Raw genomic sequence first — 12140 nt, 5'->3', positions numbered from 1 at the left:
AGTCATAAACAGAAATAAAAGGCTAAACAAAGTCTGCCTACTCAATAACGCCAGAGCTTCCTCCTCGGTATCACACTCGAGCAGAGCCTTCGTATTGATATAACGCGTCTCGGTGATTAGCTCCCCGGCCTCATCCAGGTAGGGCACGCCCTGTCGATTCGCCCAGAACGCCAAGCTGAAGCTCTGCACGTAATCGACCAGCTTCTTGTACGCGAGCCTATCCTCCTCGCCGAGCATCGCGTACTTGACCCGGTAATGCGCTGTGGAGAGATCGAAATGATCACGCTGCCACCTCAGCGGTATCTTCGACATCAGCGTCTCCTCCCCGTTGGGTTCCCGTTGATAGTAGTAGAGAGAGTGAAGGGCAGCCCGGGTAATCGGCATCACCACGTACCACCGGCTTTTGAAATGGCGAACAGAATCCTCGTACGTCTTGAACAGACGCACGGGCTGCTTGAAAGAAACCCAACTGTGGTGACCACGGGAACCGGACCTCTGGAGATGGAAAACGTGGAAGAAGAGAGCCCGGGTGCAACCAATGCCGAGGAACTGGCAAACTAACTCGAATGCCCGCATAAATGCGAGAGCATTAGGATGTAGTTGGGACGGCGCCAGCCGGAGCCACTTGAAGACCGACATCTGGAAGGAGCTGAAGGGCAGTCTAATCCCCGCCTCACGAAAAGCAAATTCATACATGGTGAACTGCTTCCCCGGGAAATGATGACAAATGCGGTCTTCTTCCTTGGGGGCGCAGCAATACCAGTTTGGTGGATCCTCCCGGTTTATGGCCTCGACCATAGCGTGAGCAGTGATGGCTTCGTCACAGAAGTCTGATTCCTCCTCCAAGGGCTCGTCCGCAACCCAGGAGAAGTCGACCTGCCCGGAAGAGGAGGCGTGTTCGGTACCATCTCGGACACTCCCATCCCCGACAGGGAGACGAGCGATTGTCGCGTCGTCGGTGGAGGACCCAGAATCTTCCTTCCTCGGTCGTAAGCGCCCGGTAGCACCTGAAACGCAGACAGAAAGAGTGAATTCGACGTCGTATCAAATCCACCCTTCCACCGCAGGTCAAGTGAAAGGGCGTAGCGGCGACGGACACTAACCGTGCTCAACTCGGTGGCCCGCGCATTCTATGGAGACCGGGCATAAACTTCATACAACCTATGCAAGTGTTGCCCGGCATATGAAGTTTATGCCCGGTACAGTAGGATCCCAACCCTATTTTCTACCATCTAATATACACCTACAGTCCACTACACTGTCCCTAAGTTAAACCTAACCACATTTCTACGAAAATAGCATGCGTTTGACAGAAAACAACAAGGAAAAAGAATGGGTCACAGTGGAAAATCATACCTGACATAGTTAAGTTGAAAAGGTACGGTGGTGTCCGAGCAGAAGACGGTGGTTCAGATAGGAGGACGGGCGGAGACGGCGGTCCAGACGGTTGAGAGAGCAAACGAGAGAGAATGTGGGGAACTCCGATGAACGCGTGAGCAAAAAGAAAAAGTGGAAATGAAGTTACTCAACCCCTTTTTATAGGGCTTGGCACGTGGACCAACGCGCTAGGTCATCATTGCCTAGCCTGCCTACGCCGTCTTTGCACGCGAAACGAAGCGACCCCACTAATTCTGAGACACGTCTGTCAAAGATGAGAAGTTGAAACGACCCGAGCACCTATCCGTCTCCTCGACTCGCCAAGACGCCACCTCCCCGCGTCATACCCACGTTTACTACAAGGAAGGCGCAGATCAACCGATCACCTCCATCCCCGACATTCCCGAAGAAAGGGTCGGTCATGAATAGGTCTGGTACGACCTCGCCTGTCTAACGATCAGGCTTCCCCATCGTCTCGGGGAACCCTTAGTTGAAACATAAGTCATCCCTCTGGCTCAGAGACTCGACTTGGGGGGCTCCTGTTCCGGACTGGGCCATGACCCTAGGCACGGCACGGCCCAATGCTCGCCAAGCCCACGTCCAAACGGCCATGTCCACACGACCACGAGGACACGTCAGGTGGACGACAGTCCGCCCGACGAACGTCTCCCCGGCCCCTTAAACACGTGTCGGACAGCGAGCGGGTCCTCCCCATACGATCTCCATCCACTCACCGTCAACCCACGTCGCGGGCACCTCAGGTGTGTCGGGCAGAGCCCTAACGGCATCCCACTCACCACGTCACCCAACTCCCCTATATTGTCGCCTTAGGGATAGGGGCAGTTGGACCAGGGGGCAGACTTTAATTAATCTCTAAAAAAAGAATTTAATTGAAATACATATGTAAAATAAATTTATACCATCAATTAATTTGAGAAGTTTGATATTACAAAGAATTTAACTTTTATTTTAACCACTTATAAAATAATACAAACGAATAATGCTGATGAATTGACATTATAAAACTTTTTACACTGATATAAATATTAATTAGTCTCTAAATAAAATCTCTATTTTTATCCTGATTAAATTTAACACGACTTTAATAATGATGCTTTAGATTGTAGTAATACAATAATCAAAAATAGAAACCGTTGAATTTTTGAAATAAATATTATAAAAAATTTAATATTAAGGTAGCTCTAAGTAACCTCTAGAATTTAGCTTTGAAAATCCTAAGGAGGTCTAAGGAGAAATAAAAAATGATTAAACACCAAAAAAAAAAAAGTCCATTATAAATGGTTTTTATACTTATGTGTTTGATAATTAGCCTAACACTTTTTATGAAATTATTTCTTCTTAGGCGTTAGCTCAAACCAAGATCAAACCAACTCAAATTTATTCCATAGGATTGATATAAAAGTCAGGTCATATAAAATATATGGTTAATTTTTTTTCCACTACATTCGTCTTGAATTTTGAATTGATTTAAGCGTTAGAGTACTAAGCTTGCAAGTTCACCTTGCACCGCCATAAAAGAGATCAAAACCACCTACTAAGGATTTTGCATCAATAGATTACATCCAATTCTGGTTCAAGAGCGGAATAGTGACACCGTATGTGAGAAACGACTTCTCATTCCCGTAAAATTCTATTGCCATATCACTCTCGAACTGAAATTAGATCTCTACTAGAAGCAGAAGAAGTGGAAAAGTAACTCTGTTAGTCATGTCCAAGAGATCTATTCCATCCTTCAAATTGATCGCTCACCAGTTGTCATCGATGGACGAATTCCACGATGTCGCGACATCCAACACCTATATGTCGTCAGATTGCCTTATACTATTGATGTGCACCTGCGTCCAGTGGAGCGGAGATCGGTCAGAGTTGGGATTTCTAGATCACGAAAATATCGATGAAATTTGAAACTTCGATATATCTTTGCTCCCAGTGGTCACCATCACTGATCGAAACTTCTTATTGATGACGAAAGCTCTTGCAACATCCTCTATGTTGATATGTTGAGGTTGTTAGGCCTCCAGCAGACATATCTGAATCCATATAGTTAGGGAGATTTGTTGTCATTCAACAATATGATAACTTGCCCTTAGGAAATAACATATCTGACATTGACGGTTGAAGAGGGAATGCGCGAACAAAAAATAATCATTAACTTACTTATGATCTCATGTAGAAGTGCCTTCAGAGGTATCCTAGGGAGATCCTTTTTAGCGAAGCTAGACGCAGTAGTATCCCTGGTCCACCTGAAAGTAACCTATAACAATGAAGAAGGAAGGTCGGCCACTGTTAGCGCTAACCTGGAAGAGGAAAAGCGAATCAAAGAGCTTGTCCGAAGGGACATTATTGCATCGTCTTCGGGGGCAAAAACGAGCATGGGGGATACCTCTATGTTCACCATAGACGTGCGCGCATGGATGAATTTAGACCCATTCCAGAGGGTGAGTTTGAGTCTATCCTGCTCGAAGATAACCCTACTCAGTCAATAAAGATAGGACTTTGGCTTCCCTTGGAAGTAAGATCCACACAAATTAAATATCTCTAAGCAAACACATATCCCTTTGATATATCTTCACATTAGATGCCAAACATTGGCCCTAGCGTGGCATGCCATCGGTTGAATGTAGACGTCAGCATTCAATGTGCCTCTTAGCATCAGAGGAGGCATTTCCCAAAAAAAGATGACGCTGTCGGGATCACGATGAAAGGCCTATTGGATGTTGGATACATTTACGAGGCAAAACATACGAAATGGTTATCCAACATCATTTTAGTGAAGATTGCCTCTGGAAAATGGAGAATGTGTGTTGATTACACAGATCTCAATAGAGCCTGCTCGAAGGATTATTATCCGCTCTTGACTACTGAAAAACTCATAGATAATCCAACCGAGTACCGATTGTTATCCTTCATGGATGTCTAATCTAGGTACAATCAGATACTTATGTTTGGGCCTGACTGGATAAAAATAAAATGCATGACCGAGCATGCTAACTACCAATACAATGTCATGCTCTTCGGGTTGAAGAATTTCGGCGTGGCGTATTAGAGGATGATGGATAAGATCTTCCATGATTGATTTTACCTAAGACCTCGAGTTGGAAGATTTGATTTTCAACATGGCTAGAGGTTGAAAACTATGCTCACGCGTTGCTTCCCCCTAAATTTCTGAATTTATTTTAATCATCCAATCACGTTTTACTATTTGCTTTATTTTTATTGGCTGTTTGAAATGATGTGGATGACTGAACATTAAGCAGCGCGTTTGACATGGACTACATGTTTTCCACTGATCAGGACCATTGATTATGCATACTTGTTTTAATAATCAAATCTAGGGGTTATAGTGAGTCAAGTAGGCAACGCGTTTGGACCTTAAGATTGAATCCAATGGACCTGATCCATTAATGGACCACCTCTATTTTGACCAGGTCATCAACCATGCTCTGGGCCTCCAATGCGTGCTAGGGCTCTCCAAATGCTATTTGGACTCCCTGTTTTCAGTCCACACCCCTCCTCTCAATTTATTTTATTTTCTATTTTTTTATTTGATTTTAATTATTTTCTTTTCTTTTCTTTTTAATTCAAATTCCTTTTAATTTCCCATTTTTGATTTTATTTTCTACTACTTGATTTTATTTCTATTATTTTCATTAATTGTTTTTATTTCCTTATTTTTTATTTTCCTTTATTTTGCACTTAATTTCGTTTTATTAGTAGTATAATTTGATTAATTGCATTTTAATTCTATTTTTGCAATATTATTTTCATTTTATTAGTAGTATAATTTGATTAATTTCATTTTAATTCTATTTTCATTTTGCAATTTAGTTTTCACTTTATTTTTAGTATAATAATTGGATTAACTACTAACTTGTATTTCTTTTTTATTCTAACTCTTGTTCATCTTTTGTGATTGTTTGATTGATTAATTTTCATCATCTCAAATCATCTGTAGATGAATATCCTTCGGTTGATTGAATCTTCTTCAATTCAAACTTGTTGATGAATGATAAATTGATCATTCTTGGCACTTTGAATTAATGATAGGTTATCCCGTGATGAAGCATATGTTTGGATCCTTTGATTTGTTGATAGATGATCCTCAAGTGATTGTTCTTTTAACTTAACCTCTAAGCATTACATTATGCAATGCTAACTTCTAACTTCTACTTTCTTTCAAGTTAATTTCCTGTCATTTAAATTCTTACAATCTATCATTCATCATCATCATCACCAATCTTCATCACTATCATTTTACCTCATCTTTCTACATCATTGTTGTGACTTCATCTTGTTATCTAATATCATAAAGAACAAAAATATGATAAAAATGGAAAAGACCAAAAAAACTTAATCTTCTTTATGAGACTTAATGAAGAGACTTAGAGGGTTTGTTAGGACCCTTGCTTGGACCTTGACTACTATGATTGACCTATGCACCACTTGGAGTTTCTTTGAACTTGTAATCTTTTATTACAAGAATGGTCTTCACTCATGGCACTACCATAGGGAGACATGTTGATTCCATCATCCATTTATTAGCCTAGGACAAAATGCAGACACAAGGCTTTCTCTTGAGTTACCTTACAACGAGACCTTTTATTTCTCGCATTATTCCCTTGTATTTTTCATTTATCCCCATCTCCACTTTGGTGTATTTTTTTCTCTCGCTTTCCTTTGTCTATTGTTACTTGTTAGCCAGCCTAAGGAGTTATGATCATTACCATTTCACAATGATAAACAAACCCTTTATCCAACGTCAAACGACATTTTTTCAATCAAAATTAAAAAACACAATAAAATACGATTAAGATTGTGCACTCTGTGTAGTAGTGTAATCCAAATCAACCATATTTTTAAAAAAACCGCAAAAACAACATCAACTCATCAAATGAGGATACATAGGCACGAGAGCCCAAATCCTTGGCGAGTACACTAATAAAAAAAACATTTTCACTCCGTGAGATGACGACACCCATTCAAGCGTAGACAGTTTAGATGGTTCCCATCGAGTACGATGGATGTGAGGGTTGTTAATTCCTCCCCCTTGCATAACTGACTTTCGAATCCGCTCAACGGTTACGATGACCATTTTCTTAGGATTTTCTCGATATTTTTCCTTTCCTTTGGAATAAATAAAATCCGATGTCGACTCTGAATTTTTTGTGTAGCGACAGGATCTGGGAAAGACGGTTATCAGGGAAGATATATGGTGTGGATTGTTCATCGACTTTGAAGATTGGAGGTGGACGCACGCATTTATGACGTGAGTATCAACTAACTATCGTAGTTGATGTAGACTAGTTTCACTTGGGTCGGGTTTAGAGACTCCCTTGAGGTAGATTAACGATCCATCAACGGTGAGACTCAACGTCAATCTCTCATAATCAGTGACAATTGAGCCCATAGTTTTAAGCCATTGCACCTCCAGAACCAATTCTGCACCAATAATGGGAAGAATAAATAGGTCGATGTGAAACTCCTAATGGCCCAAGAATAAAGACATGTTGTGACACATGGAGGTATATTATAACTCTTCACCATTCCCTACCAATACTTTGAAGGAATAGGTCGATTTAGTAGTTAGGCCCAATTGTTTTTCTATTCGTCATGTAGGAAGTTATGGTAGTTTCCGCTATCTATGAGAATAGCTACTGGGCTTGTGTGAATCTGGCCCACAACCCTCAGTATTTGTGGACTTGAGTGGCCCATAAGCGCATGAATATTGATTTGGGTTGGATCTGTATTTCGACTGTCTTCAGGGGGGATCCATAGAAAATCCTAAATCGTGCCAAGGAGAGGTGTCACTAGCATCTGAGATATGGTCGGGTTTCACGATGAGAATGTGAAATAGACGTTTACAACAGTGGCCCAGTTGAAATCACTCATCACAATTATAACACAAGCCTTTCACCTTTCGTGCTTGTAACTGTTCCAGCGAGAGATGTTTGATTGGTGTTGTTGATTTAGGTTGAGAGACAGTGATGGTAGGTTTGAATGAAGAGTCGCCAGTGTTGGTGGAAGGGGGTTGAAACGGTTTTGGCGGAAATGGTGTTTAATCGAGGTATTTCTCCTTCTGAAGCTTATCAATATGAATGGCTTGAGTGAGGGAAATAGGTTGAAATTCTTGTACCTCGTGACGAATGGAGGGTTTGAGACCTAAGATGAAGTAGTTGAGGTTAAACGAAGTTGGTAAACCCAAAATCCGGTTCGCTAAGGATTCAAATTGGGCTTGGTATTCCTTCATTGAAGCAGTTTGACATAGTTTGAATAGAGCACCCTTTGGATCTTCATAGAGCGATGGAGAAAAGTGTGATTCAAGAGATTGAAAGAAAGCTGAACAAGATAACAACATGTTGTTGGAATGCATCTACTGGAACCAACCCAAAGCTTCACCTTCCATGTAAAAGGAAGTAATACGAAGACATTGGTCCTCCGGAGTCATGTGATAATCAAAGAACTGGTTGATCTTAAGGATCTAACCCAAAGGATCGGTGCCATTGAAGCAAGGTATGTCGACCTTCATGGTGGTAGTGAGAAATGAATGAATTTCAGAACCGATGGATGGAAGCGGATACATAAACCCTAACGGTGGTATTCGAGCATGCAAATCCTGGAATTATGGTTCAACGAAGTTGATATTTGCATAGACACTAGCTTGGAATGACTACTGGTTGTGGAGGAGTTAATTAAGGGTTGTTGTGAGTTCAGCTATGGTGGATGGTGAAGGGGAGGGTGGTGGTGGTGGGAGAGAGTGAGTCATGGTCGTTGAAAGCACCGATTTTTTAATGAGTGTGCTTGTAGAGTGGAATGTAATAACATAAAATATATAAGAATCTACTATTTCATTTAATTCATGTTTGCCTTTGTTACATCACACATTAGTACATATAATACTTTCTTTAACTAAAGTCGAAGAGTCCTCTAAAAAACTCTTGTTGACTCACTCACTAATGGATACAAGTGAATTGTGGCAAAATACTAAGAAAAATATCATCTAAAACACTGAATAGATTCTATCTTTTTTTCTCCCGTTTGAAACCTCATAGTCATTGAGGTATTTGGGTCTTCCACAATTTCTTTTGGACCTAAGATGAAGGACTATTTGAGGAATTAACTTGCCATCCCCAACTCAAATTTGACATCCCCAAAGTTTCTTAATTTTAAAACTGCTCTTGAAAAAAATTTGAAAGAAGTGAAAAAAATTTCCATTATCGAAAATTCCATTTTTTTACCGAAAATTTGAAATTTCCAAAAAAATATATGCGAATACCGGAATTCTTAAAAGAAAATTCAAAATTTTTTATTTTTTTTACACTATCAGAAATTTTAAAACTTTTGATATATAGTATCGGAAATTTCAAAAATTCCGGTACACAATCAGAAATTTCAAAATTTTCGGAAATATAAAAAAAAATTAAAAACTTTAAAAAAATTTGTTTACAAAAAATTACTTTTTATGAAAAGGTTTAATGATAAAAGTGGTTTAAATGATAGTGTGAAATCTAAGTGGGAATGTAAAGTTAAATAGTCGGATTATTTCCTCTTAATATGAGTCCCCAGCCCTGCTCCATAGTATTCTAGAAGGTATCTTATGATACTATTCATGGTCACTAACCTAAGGTTTCAAACAACCTATAATACTATGTAAATTTGAACATATTAGATATTATTCTTTGAAAGTTAGAAAGAAGTTGTTGGTCTCTAACACTTCATTTGAATTAAAAACAAAAGATTGAAAACTTTGAGGATTTTCGAAAACTTAAAATTTGAAACCAATAAAATGGGAAAGGTAGTCTGTGTGTATATTCATGTGCTACACAAGGATCTTTCCGAAATAATACAGAATCCGCAAGAATACAAAATTGACATAGAAGGTCCTCGGAAAAAAGATGGAAGTGGGTAAAAAAATTATCTTTTTATTCTATAAACAAAAGAATAAATAAAAATTGCAAAGGAGATCAAATTTAACATTCGCATAATAGGCAGAGAAATTAGCTAGTTTGTTAGTAAGCAGTGTAATTAGTTTGTTAACTCTATTAGCTTATATCACAGTCTCATGTAATTATCTAACTTTTTAAAAACAAATTTGATCTAATAAAATTTTATTATCTATATTAAAGTCTCAAAAGCTAAATATGTGATTTGAAAAATTGCAACAATCCAAAATCCATACAATTTTCATAGTCGACCTTAATTTGAGCATGAATTCGTTAGCAAAGTGGAATATTATGCAAAGTGCTCTAATAAAACATAGAGAAAAAGTTAACCTTAATGCTCTGTTTTCCTCATACATATTTGAAACTCATTTCTCTAGGAAATATTCTAAGCATTTCTTCACTTCTACTACTACCATTACTATCAACTTCATTTACACTTGAGTCTGTCACACTCTTGCAAACAGATATCAGTAAAGCATTTTTCAGTGGAAACAAAACCAAAAACTCAAACTCAAACTCAAGTGAAGACAAACAATATTATCAAGACCAAAACCAACATAAGAGGATCAAAAAGCTGCACAGAAACCCCATTGAAAATGACATCACCAGGAATTGTTTTGCAGTGAGCCGAGTTTCCTCCATTTTCACAAGAACAGCTATCATTGTTGTTTTCCAAATACAGCCCTATATTTCCTGCCAACTTCAACTTCTTCTGTCCAACTCCTCCTCCACAAATGAAAGTGACTCTACCACTCAAATTGTTGTTCTCCAAGTTGATTTCATTAGCAAGCTTCAAAAGAAACCCAAACTCCCCAGGAACAGGACCTTCAAGGTTGTTGTTATCAAGCCCAAGGTAAGTCAGATTTTTCAAATAAACCCCCATTGAAGCTGGGATTTCACCAACCAAACCCAATTTAGAAAATCCTATTTTTTCAACACCGCCAAGTTTTCCCCATATTTCCGGAATCTTACCAGAGAGTGAATTCCCAGTTAAATGAACTTCCTTCATTTTGGGAAATTCTCCTAAGAACAAAGGGACACCAAAGTTACCAAAATGGTTGAAGCTTAAATCCAAAAACTCCAAGTTTTTCAACTGAATAAAACTCTCTGGTATTTTACAACCGAACTCATTGCGACTCAAGTTAAGTTTTACCAGAGAAATGAGATCACCAACCTGTTCAGGGACACACCCATTAAACTTGTTATGACTGAGATCAAGAATCTCCAGTTTCTTCAGCATACCAATACTCCCTGGGACCTCGCCGGAGAGATTGTTTCTAGAAAGACTAAGCTCTTCCACGTCATGAAAACCACTAATCAGCGGCGGAAGTTCGCCGTAGAAACCGTTTCCGGTCAAGACGAGTTTCTTGAGAGAGGTGAGGTTGCGGAGAAAAGGCTCAAGAGGTGAAACCACAGATGGGTTGTCGATGAAGACGAGTTCTTGGAGAGACGGAGGGAAAGAGGAAAATGTAAGGAGTTGAATGGGTTTTTGTGTGTCGTTGAAGCATTTGGAGAAGAGGAGTTTGCGAAGATAGGGGAAAGAGGCGAAGAGAAGAGGGCTGAGAGTGGCGTTAAGGGAACAAGGTGGGATAGGGGTTTGATCGGAGATGTAACCGAAGGTGAGTTCTACGATGTGTAAATTTAGTGTTTGGTTTTGGCCGTTTTGCTGTTGATGATGATGAGAAGTAGGGTTGTAGTCGCAAACGAGGAGGTGTGGAGCAGAGAGACAGAGATCGTCGGGGAAGAGAGTGCGCCAAGGAATGGTTGGGTTGAGGGAGTTGAGAACATGGTAGAGTGCATTTTGTTCATATGGGTGAAGGGGAGGTTTGTTTTCGGGGCTCAAAACAAAAAAGAATAAGATGATGAACCATATCACTAAGAATGTCACCATTGAGTCATCCATTAGAAGGGAAATGGTGGTTGTTGAGGAATGTGTTTGTTATATAAAAAGAGTGAGTGTGAGCACTAGTAGTAGTGAGTGTGTGTTGATTGGATTGGATATTATGGTACCGTTAGTTATGAATGAGGGTGGATTCAATGGAGGAGAAATGCGAAAAATGTGGAATGGAGGAGGAGGATGTGACAGGTGGAAGAAAAAGACGAGTGATATTGTTGTGACTTGTGAGTGTGTGTGAGGATGTAACAGAAATGAAATTTGTCGTCTTGTGTGCAATGCAAAGCAAAAGAGGTGACACCACATCACTACCCCATCGTAAATTTAAAATGCAGTGCAGGTGAGTGAGTGAATCTCAACTAATATGCAGAAAATAACTCTTCCTTCAAAATATGAGCAATGATACGTTAATTAGTTCTCGTCATGCCAAAAATAGTGCTACCTACGGATTTTTTTTATTATAAATAGTGATCCCTTATATTGTGATACAATATCAAACCTAAAAAATGTTAGAATTTTTTAAAATATATATTTTTTGAAATCTATAACTATATATAAAGGAGATACGAGAGGTTGTCCTGATATATTTTTCTTTCAAAATTATTTATTAAATAATTTTTTTTATCAAAATTACCTTATAAATGAATAACTTCTCAAAATTTCAAATAAAAATTGAAATAATATAATTTTTTTTAATCAAAATTACCTTATAAATGAATAATTTCTCAACATTTCAAATAAAAATTGAAATAATGATAACTTGTCAACATAATTTCTCACAATTTATACAATATTTTTTCTTTCTTAAATGAGTTTGACCCCAGTTCAAGAATAAAGAGGAAGACTATTTTCAAGAAAAATGATCAAGATATTTTGAATGTGAAGGCTTTGGTCACATGAAAGTTGAA

At 39.0% G+C, this 12140-nt stretch overlaps 1 protein-coding gene across 1 annotated transcript; it reads right to left on the bottom strand.

The window, feature by feature from the left end:
• Nucleotides 1-9652: 9652 nt before the first annotated feature.
• LOC127092728 (piriformospora indica-insensitive protein 2) lies at nt 9653-11536 on the bottom strand. The gene has a single exon (XM_051031613.1). It carries the CDS (start codon nt 11239-11241, stop codon nt 9856-9858), a length of 1386 nt encoding a protein of 461 aa, XP_050887570.1. The 5' UTR covers nt 11242-11536; the 3' UTR covers nt 9653-9855.
• Nucleotides 11537-12140: the final 604 nt, after the last annotated feature.

This window comes from Lathyrus oleraceus, chromosome 6, assembly GCF_024323335.1.
Source record: "Lathyrus oleraceus cultivar Zhongwan6 chromosome 6, CAAS_Psat_ZW6_1.0, whole genome shotgun sequence".
Lineage (NCBI taxonomy): Eukaryota > Viridiplantae > Streptophyta > Magnoliopsida > Fabales > Fabaceae > Lathyrus > Lathyrus oleraceus.
Note: the sequence above shows the minus strand (reverse complement) of the source record. Positions and strands in the feature narration are given on the sequence as shown.

Coding starts and splice junctions, on each gene's coding strand:
- LOC127092728 (XM_051031613.1), bottom strand. CDS start 11,241: ATGGATGACTCAATGGTGACATTCTTAGTGATATGGTTCATCATCTTA.